General features: G+C 41.4%; 1 protein-coding gene across 1 annotated transcript in view; it reads left to right on the top strand.

Moving 5' to 3' along the window:
• Window positions 1-15,694: 15,694 nt before the first annotated feature.
• Window positions 15,695-18,267, top strand: part of PRKAG2 (protein kinase AMP-activated non-catalytic subunit gamma 2) — a 209,317-nt gene continuing 206,744 nt past the window's right edge. Inside the window, exon 1 of the mRNA XM_032180954.1 lies at window positions 15,695-15,902. Within this exon, the coding sequence (XP_032036845.1) occupies window positions 15,792-15,902 (111 nt within the window). The 5' untranslated portion in view covers window positions 15,695-15,791. The remainder of the gene's footprint in view (window positions 15,903-18,267) is intronic.

The following is an 18,267-nucleotide window of genomic DNA, read 5'->3' as shown; positions in this document are numbered from 1 at the left end:
GTGCTATGGAACTGGTCTGAAAATTATTCAGCTGCCTCACTCTAGCTGCTAGAGGTTGCTCTTGGAGCACTGTAATGTGCTGAACAGTTCTGAAAGTCAGGACCCAAAACTCTAATGTTGTAGCTAGACTACAATTACCACACTTCTGTGTAAACAGCAAGCGCTACTGACAGCGATGGGTTTCTCCATAAGCAGAAGTGTTCACCTGGAATTAAATGTTTATCTGTTTCCAGATACGAGATCATCGGTATCTTATGTGCTGTCCAGACAGAGCCTGAACAAAAACGAGAGGAACTGTAAGGTCAGTGACATTTATATAATCCCCAGGATATGTACTTTCACAGATTATCCTTTTTTAATGCAGTATTCTTGTAACTCAGTTCTAACTCTTTTCCACATCCGAAAGCAGAAGAATTATTGTGCAGTTTTGGCAGTATATCCCTTCCTACCAGAGCTGACTCAGAACAGAAGAAAAGACAGCTTTGTTTTTCCACCTATGGCTTCTTAAAACATTTTTTTGTCTGATTCTCTTTGGCTCACGGAGAATGTTTCAAGGATATGTAGCACGTTATGTTATTACTTCGGTGTGTCTGTATTAAACCGTTTATCATTCCACAGCCCTGTGAAATGGGGAGGCCTTGCAAGTCTTGAGTTAGCGATGAGGATACGGTAGCACAGAAAAACCCCTGGAAGAATTCTCTTAAAAAAAAATCCCACAGTGGATGAGTGTTGCCTTCTTTCTTCTTTTCTCAGACCTCTGATGGCAGTGAATGAACCATGTGGGATCAGGTCCGTGCGAGGGACAGGGGCAAGGGGGACCTGCTGCAGCTCCCACTTCAACCAGAAGCGTGAGCACACAGTACCCTTGACATGAGCACACGGTACCCTTGAAAGGCAGGTCTCAAGGGATCTGGCAGTAAACATCCTGAAACTGCCTGCAAGAAAACTGCCAGCAGACATCTGTTATTTTGCCAGATTGGTTTCTCCCTGACTGGAAGATAGGGAATGTGGTACAGTAGCAGATATATCACCCAGTTTGGGGAATGAAGGAAGGCATTTAGTCTGTAAGTTTTGACCCGCCTTTGTTTTCTTATGTAAACAATAATGAACAAAAATATAATCGATAAACATATTAATAAGTTAATGATTAGCTTACTTAACAATGTTGTCCTTCAAATTGCCATTAGGAGGCATTTGAGCTGATGTATGAGTCTCAGAAATCATATTCCAGGTTCCTTGCTGGCCTGTCTGTCTGTACTGATGCAATTCTCGAGGTTTTCCTCACCACAGCGGTTAAGAGCTAGAAACCTTACTCTTCAAAAACATACATGTGTGTTGGATGACCAGGTTAAAGTCTCTACTGCCAAGAGAAACCTGACTATCTAAGGTTTCCAGGTATCTATATAGATTTTTTTCTGATGCAACAAAATGAAAAACAAACTCATAAACCAATTGGACACAATCCCAAACTACAGAGGAACACTTTAAGCCCCAAGAGAATAAAACAGGAAAACATTTGCAGTGTTCAAGTTTGTCCTAGATTTACCCAGACAGTTCCAAAACCTTTTTCTCTTTATTTCCTGTCAAGTTTCTGGATCTAATTAGATTCACCTGCCTTTCACTTATCTGGCACATGAGACATGTAACATGAGAGAATCTCCTCAATATAAACTGAGATGTGATTCAGATTGTCAGCTTAAGAAATAGCATTGTAATGGTGACTGTAAATCTCCAGCTCCTCCATTACTTGCTTTGCCAAGGACACTCAAACTCAAACTTGCTGTGTGTCTCTTTTCATCGGAGGAATTTGTGTTGTCTGCCCATGGCTCAGACCTTGCAGCTCGATGGTAAATCCCGCTGGTGACTCGTGGGAGTCCCACAGGTGGCGTGTGGTAAATGCTCCAGGATTTGCCATTCACCCACCAAGTAATTGATTCATGATGCTGAAAGGAGTGCTGCATTTCACAACTGGCAGATGTGTAGAATCTGCTTTATCATGGGAGAAGATTAAAGATAAAGCAGTACTTAAGAACACAAGATTTTCAATAATGGAGAAAATTACAAAATGATACAACAAGATGTGTCACTAAGATTATGCTTGGCAATAAAGACCTTTCGTAGCTGCTCCAATATCTCATCCAGTGTGAGGATGACTGACTAGTTTCTGCAGTTTATATCAGATTTGGTACACCTAGAAAATTTTAGAGCTGCATCTTTCATGTTCCTGTTGATAAAGAGAGTTCTCAGAGTCTTGTGCAACAGCTATCCTAGCCTAAAGCAGACTGTCTTGTCACCTGCTTCTGGTAACACTTTCCTTTTTTATTTCTTCTGATAGGATACACAGACTCATGCTAATGAAGGAGGTCACGTCACTTCTGTACAGTGTTCTCTATAAAGTGCTTAATTATTTTTTCTGTTGTACACTTTGATTAGAATTCCTGGCTTTGGTTTTGAATTATTTTCTTTTTGCCTCTACAAGCCCCTTCAGACAGGGTGCTAAATTTTTCAAATATATTATAAATATATAATATCCAATTCATAAATAATGTATTATTATTATAATCTCATTTGAAAATGCAACTGAAATTAGCTCATTTTGAACAATTTAGATTTGATACTTAAAGGTAAAGGGATATCAAAACTGGGAAGTGGAGTTTCTAGAAAGAGGGTTTGGGGAGCTCTCCAGTTACTTGTGAGGACCTTTTTCCTTCTAAGCCCCTCACACCTCTGTTTAGCAGAGATGGGAGATTTTAGCCACTAGATATGTTGAATATGCCACTCAAGAGTTCTTTGTTTATGTGTGTAGGGTTGTGTATGGGAGGGTTCGATTCTCTTACCTTTACAACTCTGGTGTAACCTTGTTTAGGTGTTTTTACTTCTGTAAGATTTTGAACTCGGTACAAAATAAACGTGGTCTCAGCATGCTATGATGACCTGTAATGTAGTTCTTCTTGCATTAAAACTGCCCCATATCTGACACAACAGTACAAAGTTCAGGCAGTTTGTTGAAGCCTGAACTGGACTGTTCTGATATGATTTTCTTTATCTTATCAAAAGTCTCCCCAGTGAGCCAGGTGAGTCCAGACTATTTGATTTTTTTTTATTTTTTTTTTCCCTCAGTCTTTTTCTTCTGGATGCACGAGCCAGTTTGCTATTCTCTGGCTACTGGTCCTTAATTTCTGTCCAGTTCCTCTCTGGGCATTTTTATCTGTGACTATATGATAGGAACCTTTTGTTTTCTGGAAAGTCTGATTTGCCTTAATCTGCCTTGGAACAAAATATTTTTCTCTCTTATTTTCCTAGTTCTGCCCCTGCCATGCAAACTTTGATTGCAGTGTGTATTTTGCCTGGACATTTTGGATTCCCTGCCACCTCACCTGCTGTATACAAAACCAGATTAAACTTCTTTGGAGATTCTCCACTGTTACTAGTTCAACATCCTGAAAATGATATTGTATGCTAAATAGCAACTACATCTCCACAGGGATAGGCACAGCTGCAGTAGGCATGAGTAGCCTGAAAAAATGGCTTATAAAATTGGCCAACATTGATCCGAGAAGTGTAGAATCACAGTTTGAAACTCTGCTGTGCACAGTTCATCCAGTTTTAAGTGCAGCTGATGAGGTGTATATCAATTGTCAGCCTGGGACTGGTACAAAATTTAAAAAATTTTCCTATGTTTAGCTCCAGTTGTGTGTCTAGTGGCTTCTTTTTCTCAAAGGCCTCTCTTTAGTCACCTTATTTTCCAGCTGACCTTATAAGATTGCAATATGCATCTGAAAAATCAATTTAAAAAGAACTGAAGCACACTCCTATTATACATTAACATGTGTCCTTGTAAAGAAAGGCCATGATCTGGGTATGCAAAAGCTAATAATTGACCAACTTGTGCTGCCATAATATTTGATCTATTTATTTTCTTTGCAGAAAGCACGCGAAACACTCTGGAGAAACACTAAAAAAAAAAAACACCCTGCAAAATACTCCTACCAAGTTTAAATAGACACATTTTAAAATATTGAGCAATGATTATCAATGGTTATCACCAAGGGCTCCAAAACTCTTCTGTCTAACAAAGGAGAAAATGCAAATTTTACAGGTAAATGGCAGTGCATGAAAAATAGGTTTACTTTGGCTCATTATAAGAATAGAGAAAGAGCTGTAAGATCTAATGTGATAAGGGAACATGAAAAGGCTGGTTTGTGGTTTTCTGTTACTCACAAGAGACAAGTTCAGCATTTGATTTCAGGAAGTTTCTGGGGGCTTCACAAGGTACTCACCATTTACACAACTGTGACAGCAAACCACTAACGCTGAAGCTTAACCATGACATTTGACTTGGAGGTGAAACTCACAGTGACTTGCAGCATTTGAGGGGGGACAAAAGGGACAAAGTGGACAATCCATTCCTATGTCAACACTAGCAGCAGAGGGCTTGTAGTCTAAGACTCCCACACCCAGGAACTGCTGAGAACTCATTTGGTCTCCCCCCTTGTTTGCCTTCCATAATGTGTGTGTTGATGCTTTTGCTTTATTTACTGATTTTGCTCCGTTTCCTCCAGCTAGAATTGCCTTGTGCCTGGGAGTATTCCACTTCCCCAGATTTCATACCACAGGACCTTTTCTTTCCTAAAATGTTCTGCATAAAGCTTTTACTAGGGTAATTGATATTTGGTGTGCTGTTGGTGTATAAAGCCAGATGGTGAAGTCATTTGTGCTTTTTTACTCTAACAGTGGTGCTGCACCATCTTTGGCTAACATCTCATGATATTCATGATGTTTGTCTCATAATGTTCAGAGTTATCTCACAGCCTGGTCTGTAGGACTATGGTAAAATGAGTTGTTCTTATCCTTTCCCAATGAATTTTGGGAGAACTCACCTTTCCTTCTGATCAAGCACATATATTCTGGGAGAACTTCAGAGGACTTGGAGAATTTTAATAGTTTATCTCCTATCCACAGTATTCTAAGGAAATAAAGGTATTTCACCCAAATGAGTCAACCCTTTACTTTTAGTTTATGACCCTAGATAAATTTGATAGATGTGGTGTTTTCAACATAGGCTTTCTAGTTGGAGAGGACCAAGATTTTAGGCTTACATTTTTTTCTCTGAGTAAGAGGTAAGGTGGAGGCAATACGTGGACAACATAATGTCACGGAAATTTCAGTTTTAGTATCCAGCTGTGAATCCTAAACAAATCTTGTGATAGTCACACTTTGTTGGATTTAATTCTGAGATTAATTTTACATCCTGCATGGGAACATATTCCAATCACTTGTTATTACCCTTGTCATATTGTATAATCCCTTTCATAAGTATGTTGCACAGGTTTTTGTGTTTTGTTTTGTTTCTTCCCCCAGTTTCTCACTGAAAATCTGTTCAGGACTTGCTTGTTCTTATAGCTAAGAAACTTCTAATTCCTCAACTAAACGTATACGAGTCAATTTATTTACATTTGTTCTTGTATCAACTTCAGATTTCAGCTTAATTGATTTGAGTGGGAGCTGAGAACACTTTGAGAGGCTGACGCTTTTTGAAAGAGCCTATAAATCTTTAATTCCAGTGCTCTCCAGTTTTCAAGGAGAAAGTACATGTTTCCTCCTGCCCGGCAACAGAAATGCTTTGATACCAATGTGTTCTTTTAATTTGCTTAAAGCAATTCTTCAGTTTTAGGGGGTTGTTTTAATTTTGCTTTTGTGACTTGAAATATCTGGTCTCTTGCATTAGACATTAAAGAGGAAAATAGCATACACTTCCAGGGATGAATTTTGTTAGTATTGGTTTAACAGAAGACAAATAATTAAAAAGCTTTACTATGAATAGAATTCATGAGAGACTTATTATTTTTTATTTTTTTTTTCACAAAATCACAGTATTGTAGGGGTTGGAAGGGACCTGCAGAGATGATCAGGTCAAACCCAGCTGCCAAAGCAAGTTCCCTAGAGCAGGCTGCCCAGGTAAAGATAAGAAACCAGCATCCTTCATTCAGCAATACCCTTGAAGCTGTAACTTTTGTGTGATTTCTTGCTGAACAGTGGTTTGATCTTTGACATGTACTTTTTTGGCTATTGGGGTTTCCTCAGTTTTTCATTTAGTGCTAACAAGCAGAACGTACTGAAAAATATCTTTCCTAAAATTGTCCTAATTTAGTGGCACATCTGTGTTGTGGTAGGCCTAAGCCTTTTGCTGAGGGATTACTGTCAGATCTGAAGAGATGAATAAGACAAGTTGTCCCTTCATGCCTGGTTCAAAATGCAATGTTCAAGTTTTTGCTGCCAGACATCAGGTCTTGCTGCTGAGTTGAATGGTAGCAAACCTTAAGGATTTGAAGAATAATGTAGTTGTTAGGCCAAGTACCAAAAAGGAAATTCTAAGTAGCAATTGCCTAAGAGTGGCATCTGAAAAACAAATATGAATATTCCAAAAAATCAAACACATTGTAGCAAATATTTTACATTTTATTCTGGCTGTGAGATATTTGATTAACATGGATCCCAAATCCCAATAAAAGCAAAACTTCTGTTATAATAAGATTGCAGGACTAGTCCCTTTAGTATTTAAGTCCCTTTATTATTAACTTTAGTAATTAAGGCCTGCCTCAAGCAAAAACTGTCCACACTGCCTACTCCCTAGTTACCTTGGGACCAATTTTGGGATACATACACCACATATGCACATATATGTATGTCTGTATGTTAGCAATTCTGTACCTTTACTTTGGCATTGCCTTTACTACAAAATTAGACCTCTTTATGGTGATCATTATATATAGATGATTCTCCTATATTCTTAATCGGTTATACATTATTTAATCACTCTCACAGTATATGCCACTCAAAAAACAGATGTGTTCAGGATCTGATCAAGAGTTCTCAGGCTCAAAGCACCTGCACATTATAATCAAAGCACATTAAAATCTTCTAGGTACTGAGTAACAGTTTAACATAATTTAGGCAGCTTAGAGAGTCTCCCACGTTTTCCACCCTTGTTTTGTTCTGTGCTAGAGAAGTTAAAAGTGGTTGGGGCATGAAAATTAAGATTTGTATTTAAAAAGAAGACTGTCAGTTCCAGATTATACATTTCCTGTCATCTGGGACACTTGCAGAGATGTTTGCAGGAACAGATATATAAGTTGGTTGCAACTCACCTGCTATGGGACTTTTTAAATTTTTTTATTTTCTTGTTTCAGTCTTCTGGCTGCTTATTCTCCTCCAGTATGTAGGTTCTGTTCCTCTCCTCCACGCATTTCCTGATGTTTTCTGTCCTACAGCAGTACTTTTTCACATCAGGAGCTGTGCTCTGTAACAGAATTTTAGCAGTTATGGCATTAAGCCTTGCTAGATCTATCTGCTTTGTGAATAGGGAAGGGGGCAGCAAGAGGAGGAAACATGGGCCAGGGCTTTGTGTCACCCAGCCCAAGTGTGCTGTTAGTGGTGCTAAAGGGATGCTACAGACCTTTCAGCCACTTTCCACCAGTTATCTTGCTAAATATATACCTGGTGATTTTTATTTCCAAATTCTGGCTCAAGCCCAGCCTTCCCTCAGGTCTGCTGTTAGTCTGTAAATGGGAACCTCTCAGGGCCAGCAGCAAGACTTTTTAGGACTTTTTTATTACTCTTTTCATGCAATTTGGCAAGATTTTTGCCAAGAAGCTGCCTTTCTTTCAGTCTGGTTGGCAGCTGCCTTTGACATATTTCAGATGAGAGATCCTTCTTCATGGATTCTTGGCCAGTTTTCTCCCCAGCAGCTGACCCTGTCTCTCACCCTTGGAAGTGTGACTTCCATGGTCTTTAGAAGTGGATGATCTTGACAACTGTTTTTCCTAAGCAGATCTTTCGCATGCCATCCCTCCATGATCCTTGCTCCCTCCATGATCCTGCTCTATCAATACTTCCTATTGTCTCTCACACTTCCCTAGCACCTTGTGCGAGCTTCTGACCATGTGCTCATTCACTAAAATGCCATTTTCCTGCTGGTTGCTTGTTTGTTTGACTGTAAACCAGTTGCTGAATAAGGAGTAAACAAACACCACAAATAGGGAGGTCAATTTGACTTAAAATACCACAATTTCAAGACTGTTCTCTGTGCTCTCCCTCCAGCACTGAGTACTCAGAGGAAGACTGACTTCTTTCTGCTGAAAATACTTAAGTTGGCTGAAAATGGGGACCTAAGCTGTTCTCAGTTAGAGGTAGGAACTGATTTTTTCCTGTAATTTTTTTTCATTTTAGGGGGAGGGCATTTGCTAGAACGTACTCTGAAAGCAGTGCCAGCATACCTGTGAAGATTCCTGTTAACTGTGCTTTGTGCCTTTTATGTAGAAATTTATGCCATTTCTAGAAACTGGGTGCTTACAGACTCTCTGTCATTGACAGGACTCAATCAATTCTTGATTCTTGTTGGTTTTGTCTTCTATCTTCAAGGCCTAGACTTTCTCCTTGAGACGATCACTTTCTTTTACACCCATGTTATCTACTGGGTTTATGCATACCTCTACAGTGTTAGCTCTTCATTTTTAATTTAAGATTCCAAAGTCCAGCCACTCTGCATAATAAGACATAATCAAATTTCAGTGAAGAAAAAAATAATAATCTCAATGAAGCTATGCTGAATTACAATAACTAAACATGTTTGGAGTTGGTCATATCCTGGATGGAGATCACCTTAATCTTCTGGGACCATCTTTAGACATTTGTTGCTCTTTAAACCTTTCTGATGAGATTTTAGATCATCATCTTAAGAACATATGATATAATAAATGATACAGTTATTTGGAGATATTTCAAAACAAAAGTTCTTCCTGACATGAAATTACGTAACCATAAATCTTTCTTTACCGTCATTTTTTGCCATTTTCTACCAGTGTTTGAGAGGTTTGAAGCCATTCTCCTGTCTTCAGAATCTCAAATGGAGTTGAAAAATGAAACGTGTTAAATCTATGCTTGCTACATTACAAATACATACTTCTTTTGGAATTACATTGTTGCTATGGCAATGTGCAATTTGCAGTCTTTAAATGCATATATCCATTGCCATTTGGGTGGCAGAATGATTTGCTAATAATTACGACCCTTGGTACCTCCAGCATTATACACCACAGTGCAACGTGAAGAGCATTCCTCTTTGTATCTCGCTGCTGAAACAGGAGTAGTATAGAAGGGCGTCGTGTTTGCCTCTTCCTATGGAAGTGGTCTACTGACAAGCCTCAAAAAGACTGAGGAGCAACTTGATTGCATAGAGCCTAAACATGCAGGGAAGCCAGGATATGACATTTATAGCCTCTTGGGGCTGGTCCAGGATGCAGATCACAGATGGCTTTCATGCCATGAGGCCAACTGGTACAGCAAGGCTTCTAGTGAAATTCTCTTCTTTGAGGCAGAGCAGCCATGTCCAGATTTCCTAGTGGGAAAGACCCCTGACCAGTATCAATTCTTGAACCATGCCTTGGCAGTGTCTTAGAAAGTTGTAGGTGGCCTGAGCCAGAACTCTGCAGAGACTGCATGAGCAATTTAACAATATAGGCAGCCACAGGACAGTGCTCAGGACCATGCCTTGACAGTGGCTGGCTTGCTAGTGTAGATGAATGTACTGTTTCTGAGCATCCTTCCCAGCATGTCACCTTTAGTTGTGGTGAGATGAGATCTTGGATATGCATCAGTGCACACTTTGTATCTGCTCTTCTTGCCTGTGCTCATCATGCATAGAGAAACATAAAAACAATTTCTGCAGCACCTCAACTTTAGACAGAATAGCTAGCTGGGGATTAAATAATGCATAGGTATTGTTGCCAGCAAAACTAATTTGAACAGACCGTGCTCTCAGTATAGGAGAAATACATATTATTATTTTTCAAGAAAACAAGAAGTTACCACTCGGATCTCATGTTTTTGTGATGTTTGCAATTTGCTGTGCATGTTCTGATATTCATAGGTCCCTCCAAGCTCTGTAGGCCAGCGAGGTCTCAGTGAGTGCTCTAAGTTTCTGGAAACCATTGTGCAGATGAGATTTCACATCATTCTGGAATTATTTTTTGTTTGTTTGTTTGTTTTTATTAGCTCCATATTTATTCATCCACAAATGATCGCCTTCACATTGGGTCTCCACATTTACTGTGTTTTCTGGTGTTCTGCTGTTATTAGTTAACACCATGTGAGAAAACATGTTTGCATTGTTTTATGCAGAAAATATATTTGGTAAGTGCAATTTTGCTTTCCCTGAACAGAGTCTAGCCACTGGCCTTGGGTGGAGGTCAAGTGGAGGAACACTGTTACAGGTATGTTCTGGAATAGCAACACTTTGCCACCAAGACTTTTCAGTATAATAAATTTGAAGCTAAACTTGCAATATTTTTTTTTTTTCTTTCAGACCTTACAAGCCATTCTGGAACTGAATGCTTATGATTGCTTTTTGAAAGCTCACTTATTTCTACATCTGCACCACTGCACAGTAAAAGGCTCATGTTTTGGAGCAGTCTCACCGACTCTGCTCCAGGAGGAAAGGGTCATTAGTGCCTACTGTATTGCATGAGGCCCAATGCACTCTATGCCAAGGAATAAATTCCAAAATTATTACACAGAGAAAGCTCACAGAAAGTGAGTTTGTGATTCTTCAGCTCTCTGAATTCTTCCCAGCTTTCTGGAAAGAACAGGGAAGTATTTTCAAGTTTTTACTGCTGAAGATACTTTTTGTTCTTGTGCCCACACATATCTGGTAAGAACTATGCCTCTGCCTCCTGTAAATGCTCTTTTAGCTGACGTACTGTATTATAGATACTGTTGGAAAAGAAAGTTAAAAGCAGACTCTTCATGAAGCCTGCTTGTTTTTCTATGTGTTCATTTGCAGGACTGACAAAAATTGCACAATACTTGAAATGAGTGTATCTTTCCACTGCTTTTGCATGTAATCTGCTATTTTAAAAATTTCTTGACTTTATTTGTCTAACTTGTAGACCCACATATGCAACTCAAAATCACTAACTATTGTGTCTGGCTAATAACCAGAAATCCCAAATCACAATCAGTAAGGAGAAAATTATATGCTTTATAAAGGTTTGTCCATTTCTTTTGTGATTCTTCAGTACTATGAAAAGTTCTGGGTCAGAACAGTGTCATTCCTGTTAACGGATTTGTATGTGTGTGTATAGAAAGGAATAAAAATAAATAAAAAAAGATATTTATTTCAGGAGGTGCCCTGATCACTGGAAGGGTCTCCTGGCTCTCAGAGCCAACAGAGGTTACGTGAACCTTGAAAAATCAGCTTCAAGGTCCTTTATCAAGCTGTTGTGCTTCAAAAAAGAAAATGCATTTTTTATATTTCTGCCTAAACAGATCTCCCAGAGACTTACTTTCTATGCAGAGATGACATTGAGAGCACTGTTTCATTTTACTCTTACACTATTGCGATGCAAATGAGAACCTGAGCAGGTTTACTCACCTGGCACTATCGTCTACAGCACAGTGCAGGCACTAATGTGAACCATGCAATGTGGTTCAGAGCATATCAGCACGTACTTGTATGATTTATTGCAGTTCTGTCTGTCCTTGTGGTGTCAGTACCACGGACTTTGTGGGCAACTTCGGAAGGACTAAGGCTGTGGAGCAGTGAAGATGGGAGATAGTGGGGCAAGTGCTGCAGCTGGCAAAACAGGGATCCTCCTGGCAATCCTTGCACCAGTGCCACTGCCAGCCATGCTATCACGCTCTGTGTACCCATTGCATGGGCCTGCTCATCTCAAACGAAAACTCTTGGACCTTCTTGATACCCAGGATCAATTTTTCAAGCTGCACAAGTACTTTAGATCTGCAACTGGTACACTTTGAAGGGGAAAACAACAACAACAACGAAAAACAGAACCCAGCCCCTGCCTTTGGCTGTTTGGGGAGAAACTGTAAATCAGATAACATTAGATAAACATCACAGAAAGTTCCTATGCAGCAGCTTCCCTCCTACTTCCTTTCCTCCACGTTATGGTCTGGGTAAGAAGACTTTTTTGCTGAATCAGCAGGTGGATCAGTGCAGCAGCTCCAGCCCAAGAGACACATCAGCAGAAATGATGTGAGCAAGAGGGAGAAAGCAGCACGGCTCAACCCAAGCATACAGCTTTAAAACAGCACTATGGGGTCTCAGGTGCTGGGACAGAATTTATTTCAGTAACCAGTCGTGTACCAGAGGACATCTGACAGCCCAGAGTGCCAGCACAGGCACCTGACTGCGCAGTTTCTCTCCTTCAGCACAAAGATTTGGCAGTCTTTGTTGCAGTTATATTATCCCACTGGGGGCCAGAAATTTCTCTCTCATTGACCTCATTGTCTCACCTTGCTCCAACTGGCTAAGCTTTCCTGGCAGGCTTGCAGTTTTCCCTGCAAATTTCTCCACAGAAGACTGTTTTAATTACAGTTTTGCTGCAAACAATGCAATTTATCTGCAGGTATTTCCTCACGTTGACTATATTTCTGAAAACTCTTCCCTGCAGTGTGATGAGTGTCTGCAAGTAGCAGGTGAGTGCGTAAGGGCAGAGAGATGTAGGAGTGTTTGTCCTCTCCTCTCTGGCCTCTACAGAAAAGACTTATGCCTATAGTACTCCATTCTGCATCACGTTAATTACATTGTACTGTTGATTAAATTAAGGAGCCCTATGCAGCAGGGTCAAATTAAATCTAATAAATGTGTTGAATAGAAACTGAACAATCGACTTCATGCATGCTCAGGAAATTGAGCGGAAAGCTGGAGAACAGAGAAAAATGGAAGAAAATAGAGAGTTTTATTCTGTATAAAAATGTATGAGTGCTTGGTAATATTGCTAACAGAAAGCTTGAACAAAGGTTTAAAAACACCAGCAACTCAATTTTCCCCATGCACCACTTTTTTCAGACACACTTTTTCACTTAAAGTCTTCAAAAAATCTCTCTATATTGCATATTAAATTTCAGCACAAAAGTTAGCTAGTTAGACAGTATTTTAATTATAGCAACTACAGTCGATACAACCAAGATTTAAAGTAAAGTTTTATGGTTATTTTATATACTTAGGAATGTACTGTGGCAATTTATAATGGCAAAATTGATTCAACCTGCATTTAAGGAATAACTAGGGCAAGTTTTCTGATGGTGGTAGACCAAAACCCATGGGCAGTTTGTGCTGAATTGCAGGTAAGGCTTGCCAACGTGGACTCACACCATACTAGGGAGAGACAAAATGGCTGGGGTGTTTGTGATCCTCTTCTGCTGCCCGCCTCGAGGATGCATGAAACCTTTAAATACTTAGGGTCATATCCTTGAAGTTATTTAGGTGTCCATTAGTCTGTGAAATTAGTAATTGGGATGCTTACCCATCTCTGAAAACATGGTTGTCAGCAGTCAAACTGACAGGATTGAACATGGGAAAAATCACTTGAACTCTCATTAGAAGTATTCACAATATTGCTTGTTCAAATGATGAATAAATTATTCTGTTTGTCCACTAAGGTTAAAAAAAAAAAAAAAAAAAAAAAAAAGAAAGCAAAGCGAAACCATGATGCCTCACTCTGAAATAATTGGTAATTCCTTTATTTTATAGCAGGGTGTTATTAACACTTGGTTTTATGGAGAGTCAAGCTACTGAAGTCTAGCAGCTGTAGGAGAATTTTAGCTTTGTTTTTTTTAAAGTGTGTCTCTAATCCTCAGAGCTGCAATGAAAAGTTTAAAGGAGTTTCAAAAGCTGTATTTGTGATCTTAGAGGATAAAAGGAGAAAAATAAGAATAACCCCACATTGCAATATTATTAAAATTATAAATGCAGTCACAGGGTAATATTATAATGGAGGGGGGAAGGTGATTCATGATGTTTTTTAGGTTTGGGAGTTTTGTAATATTGCCTTTTTGCTACTTCCTAAACCTTTTTTTTTTTTACATTTTCCACCATTATTAATTCAAGTAATCTGCAAGAAAAAGAATGAGTTTATATTTAAAATGCTAATTGTGTAAAATCAGAGATAATATTGTAGGAAACAATTCTGTATAAATAAAGGAATAGATTATATATGTGGCAGATTTTATTCCACCTCAGATGCCTGTTAATTTAAGAAAGAACAGCCAAGAAGTCTGCTCACTTATGATACCCAGTGCTAAAACCCTTTTAAAGAAATTCTACCATTTTTCCCCATTTTTTTAACTTTCAAGAGCATACTAGCAATGGAAAAGGTCATAACAGTTTTTTTGCTAGAGGCATGTTTATTAGTAACTTTCTCAGTTGTTCATTCAAGGGATGATTTAGTTGTTCCTATATCCGTCTGCAGAAGCTCTCCTGAGTTTATATAAGTGTTGTGGGAAAGTGAGTTACAGACCCCCCTGCCTCTCTGGGGGTCTCGCAGCCTGCCCCAGACACAGTTTACTCCTTGGGGGAATTCTGCTGCCCCCATCCATCTGCCATTAATATCCCTTTATGATCCAGTGACAATATTGTTAACCCCTGCAGTGTCATTTCTGGATTTTCTTCCTTCTAGGACATGCGATAGGAATCTATGGGACTCTTATATATAACTTTAAAGTAGAGGCTTCGTATTTTTGTATCTGATTCTGTATGGTTTTAGACAAGTGGCTCCAGATTTTATACCCAAATTCACTTTGTATCTGTCAATTCCTGAGACTTCCCTAAGGAGGGAAATAAATATGAACTCGTGTATGTCTTCAAGATAGCCATCACATTCCTGGTGCTGGTGGTTTTATTTCAGAAGATAAGAGGACTTCCATGCAAAACGCTTCCCCTTCTCCCCTCAGTGCTTATAAATCATTATTTTATAGATCCAGTAAGATTTGCTAGCGGTAGTTGCAGCGTAGACTGTGGGAATACACACATGCACAGCTGGGAGCCCAGTGAAAATCTGGGTTTAAATGCTGTGATCGGGGGTGTGTGGCTGTGCCAGGGCAGGCTTGGCAGGGCTTTCCACAAGGGGCACCTGTAAAACAGAATCACAGCATCCCAGCATCAGGGTGTTTGAGGGGAAGAGTGTCACTTCTAACAGGAAAACTCCCATCTTGATCCAGAATGCATGCCTGTTTCTGCACGTATGAAAGCCTCTTGTTTGCTTTTAAGGCAAAGACCCCTCGCTCTTGCAGAATTTGCTGTCGGAAACCCTCAGCCCCTCAGACCTGGGAGCGGAGGTGGCACGGCCATCAAAGAGCCACCAGGAGAAGTTCCCCATTCCCTGACACTGCAAGGTGGGCACTGCTTGCCCACGGGCTGCCACCTGCCTCCTTCCCTCGGCTGATTTGGGCGTTTGAAAGCTTTTTGGGGAGGGAAGGAGAGGAAAAACCACGGCTGGCTGGCGGCAGCCCCGGCCTGTGGCCGCGGGGGAGCAGTGTGGGCCGGGGCGTTCGTGGCGTTTGGGTTTTATTTCTCCTCATTCTCCTTCAGGGGAGGGAGCTCGGGGGTTGATCGCTTTCAGGGAGAGCTCGGCCGGGCTGCGAGAAGGGAAGGAAACTTTCTTAACCCCTTAACCTCCCTCCCCCCCCCACCCCCAGGATGCTCCGGATATTTTTGAAAGGGCGGAAGAGTGAGAAAGCGAGCAGCGCGCCCGGGGGCATCTCCTGCTCCTGAGAAGGTCCCCCTGGCACCTCGCTGCTGGGATTAAAGGCTGGGGCTGGAGAAACTCCTCCCCTTCCCTCCGCTTCTTCCCCCCCCCCCCCCCCCTCCTATTTCCTAAGGCCATTAAAGAATAAAAAAATAAAAATAATTAAGGAGCCTGGAGTAACCCCGCTGCCGGTGGGGTAGGGGACGAGCAGCCTTCCCCTGCGGAGCAGCACGCCGGGGTGCAGGGATGGGGAGCACTGCCATGGACACCAAGAAGAAAGATGCCTCCAGCAGCAGCAGCAGCAGCAGCAGGAAAAGCTCCAGCCAGAAGAAACTCATGCTGCGAGTGCACATCCCCGTAAGTGCCTCCCTGCTCTTCCTCCCCTTCGGCGGCTCTGGCTTGTGCCTTGGGCACCGGGGAGCACGGCTTTCCCTCAGCCTCACCACGCCGGGAGGCAGGGGAAAAGGGTTTGCTGCCGCTCACACCGAGCTCTGGAGGTTTTGGGGTGCAACAGGCGAGTCGTCCGCGTTTGGGCTGGGCTGGAGCAAAGGGGGGGTCCCGTGGGCTGGGAGCTCAGGGTCCTGCCTGCAGCGAGCAGCAGCGAGGATAACTCAGCTGTGGGATCGCTCCTTGTAGTGTGGCTCGGGGAAAAACCCGGTCACCCCCAAATGCGGGGCTCAGCAGCGCCAGCTTTGGCTCTGGGAACTGTCCGTGCCTTGTGGCTGAATCAGGGCGCTCAACCTGACGCTGCCGTGGCTCAAAAGCAGCCCGGGGCTGAATTTCCCAGGGCTCGGGAGCTCGGGTTTTGACACGAGCGGTGTGTTCATTGCCGGAAAGGCAGCGACAGTGGCATTAGCACGGTGGAGCAGACAAGGGAGCCATGCAGCCTGTGCACTGACTCAGTTTTGTTTTGTACAGTCTCCCTGTAAAGCACACGAGAAGCCGTAGCACACAGCTACCAAACAACGCCAGACCGAAAGTTTCTCTCTGGTCCCCGTGAGGACCCAGAGGCTGGACTCATCTGGGTCTTCAGCGTTTACATCTCTTTCAAAAGTTTGCTGCTTTTCTTTACTATTAGGATGTGTTATCCCTGTAACTATTTAGTTTTTCTACTCTCAGTACCAACATGGTTTTGGTTCCAGTATTTCTGGTAAAAAAATATGTCCGAGTCCCAATATCTTTTCCTGCGCAATCTGTTTTTCTTTTATCTCATTATATAAAAGTGGGAAAGAGTCCTACACAAGTCTCTGCCAGGCCACCAGGGAGCAAAGAAAAAAAGATATTTCTAAGCTTTTTCCTTTCTTTTAGAGAAGAATAAGAAGTCAAAGCAAATTTATTAGGTGTCTTGAGTGCGTGGAATAAAATGGAGGAGAAATCCATGGCTCTTCTGCACATTTCGTTTTTCTCTGGTGAGGAATGCAAGCCCAGGAGCCCAAGCCAAACTTCTGCTGCGCTGTGTGAGTGTGTTTGATCCTAGGAGAGCCGGGTCTGTTTCTGCTCACATGGGTGTTGCCTATGTGTTTGGGGCTGGAATTTTTCGGCAGCGATCTTTGCCACGTTACTGGCAGGACTTCGTAATAGGAGTGTAAAATACCGTGAAAATTAGATTTACCAGGTCTGAGCACCACTCACACTGTGCACCTTTTCCCTTTCCATCCTGCCTGCTGCCTTGCTGCGTTACCAGCTCTTTCCACAGCCCCTTTCCTCTGATTCAGTCTCGCCAGGACCTGCTGTGCAGCTCTATCTCCAGAAAATGCATTTGTTGCCTGCTGAAGAGCCACAGGTAGCCTGGGAGATGCTGTGGTTGCTGCAGGATCTTACAGGTGCTTATGAAATCAAACCAAGCACCAGACATCTCTGACCACACCAGTACTTAGAGCAGTTTGCCCCACTTTATGGCTATAAAGCTTAGGTGGAAAACAACGCTGAATAACTTGCTCACTCTGAACAGATGAAGGCTGATGCTCTCTCCTAATCACTTCCTTAAGCCTGCAGACAGCCTTTTGTCATGAGTGTTGCTTTAGTTTTGTCTTAGATGGAACATCACTAGTACCAGACGGTAATTCTTTATGTTCATTAATCATTTAGTTTCTTTGCTTTGCAGTTTGTCATCTAGGTAGTGGTAGTTACTCAGCCACAAATGCCTGACACTGCACTGAAGTTCATGTGAGTCTTACTGTTCCCCCAGCTGGGAGCAATTCAAGACTTGGTACAGAACTAACACCTTTCATCTCTCCTTTCTACCCCCAAAATAGGATCCTTCTGATTCATTTTGCATCATTTCAGTCTTCCTGAAATGGGCTATCAGACCCAAGTTCTTTCAGGTTGTACTCTCATTTTTGGTGGGTTTCTGTTATCTGGCAGTTTAAATATGACTGTGCTATAAGAAAGAACATTTTTGTCATTCTCCTCATTTGACAGTGGAATATGCATTTGAAAGGGCCCATTTAGAGTGTTGTTTTTTCTCTTTCATAACGTTTTCTTGGCTGTTGTTTTGAAGCATCATTCCTATTATTTCAGTGGCGCCTGTCAGTGTAGCTGTAGTTGTCAAGGGAGCTTTCACCAGACAGTAATTTTTATTTTGTTCATCCCCTTCTTTGTTTTGCTGTGAGATCATGTTTATTGCTGAGACATGTAATTCTTGCTCATTGAGATCTTCAAATTAGGAACTGAAAGGGTCTGAACAGGAAGAGAGAGCAGAGTCAATTCTGAAAGAGAGAGC

The sequence above is a fragment of the Aythya fuligula genome, chromosome 2 (genome assembly GCF_009819795.1).
Source record: "Aythya fuligula isolate bAytFul2 chromosome 2, bAytFul2.pri, whole genome shotgun sequence".
NCBI classification, from domain to species: Eukaryota; Metazoa; Chordata; class Aves; order Anseriformes; family Anatidae; genus Aythya; species Aythya fuligula.
The sequence above is the reverse complement of the archived record's forward strand: the minus strand, read 5'-3'. Positions and strand labels throughout refer to the sequence as shown.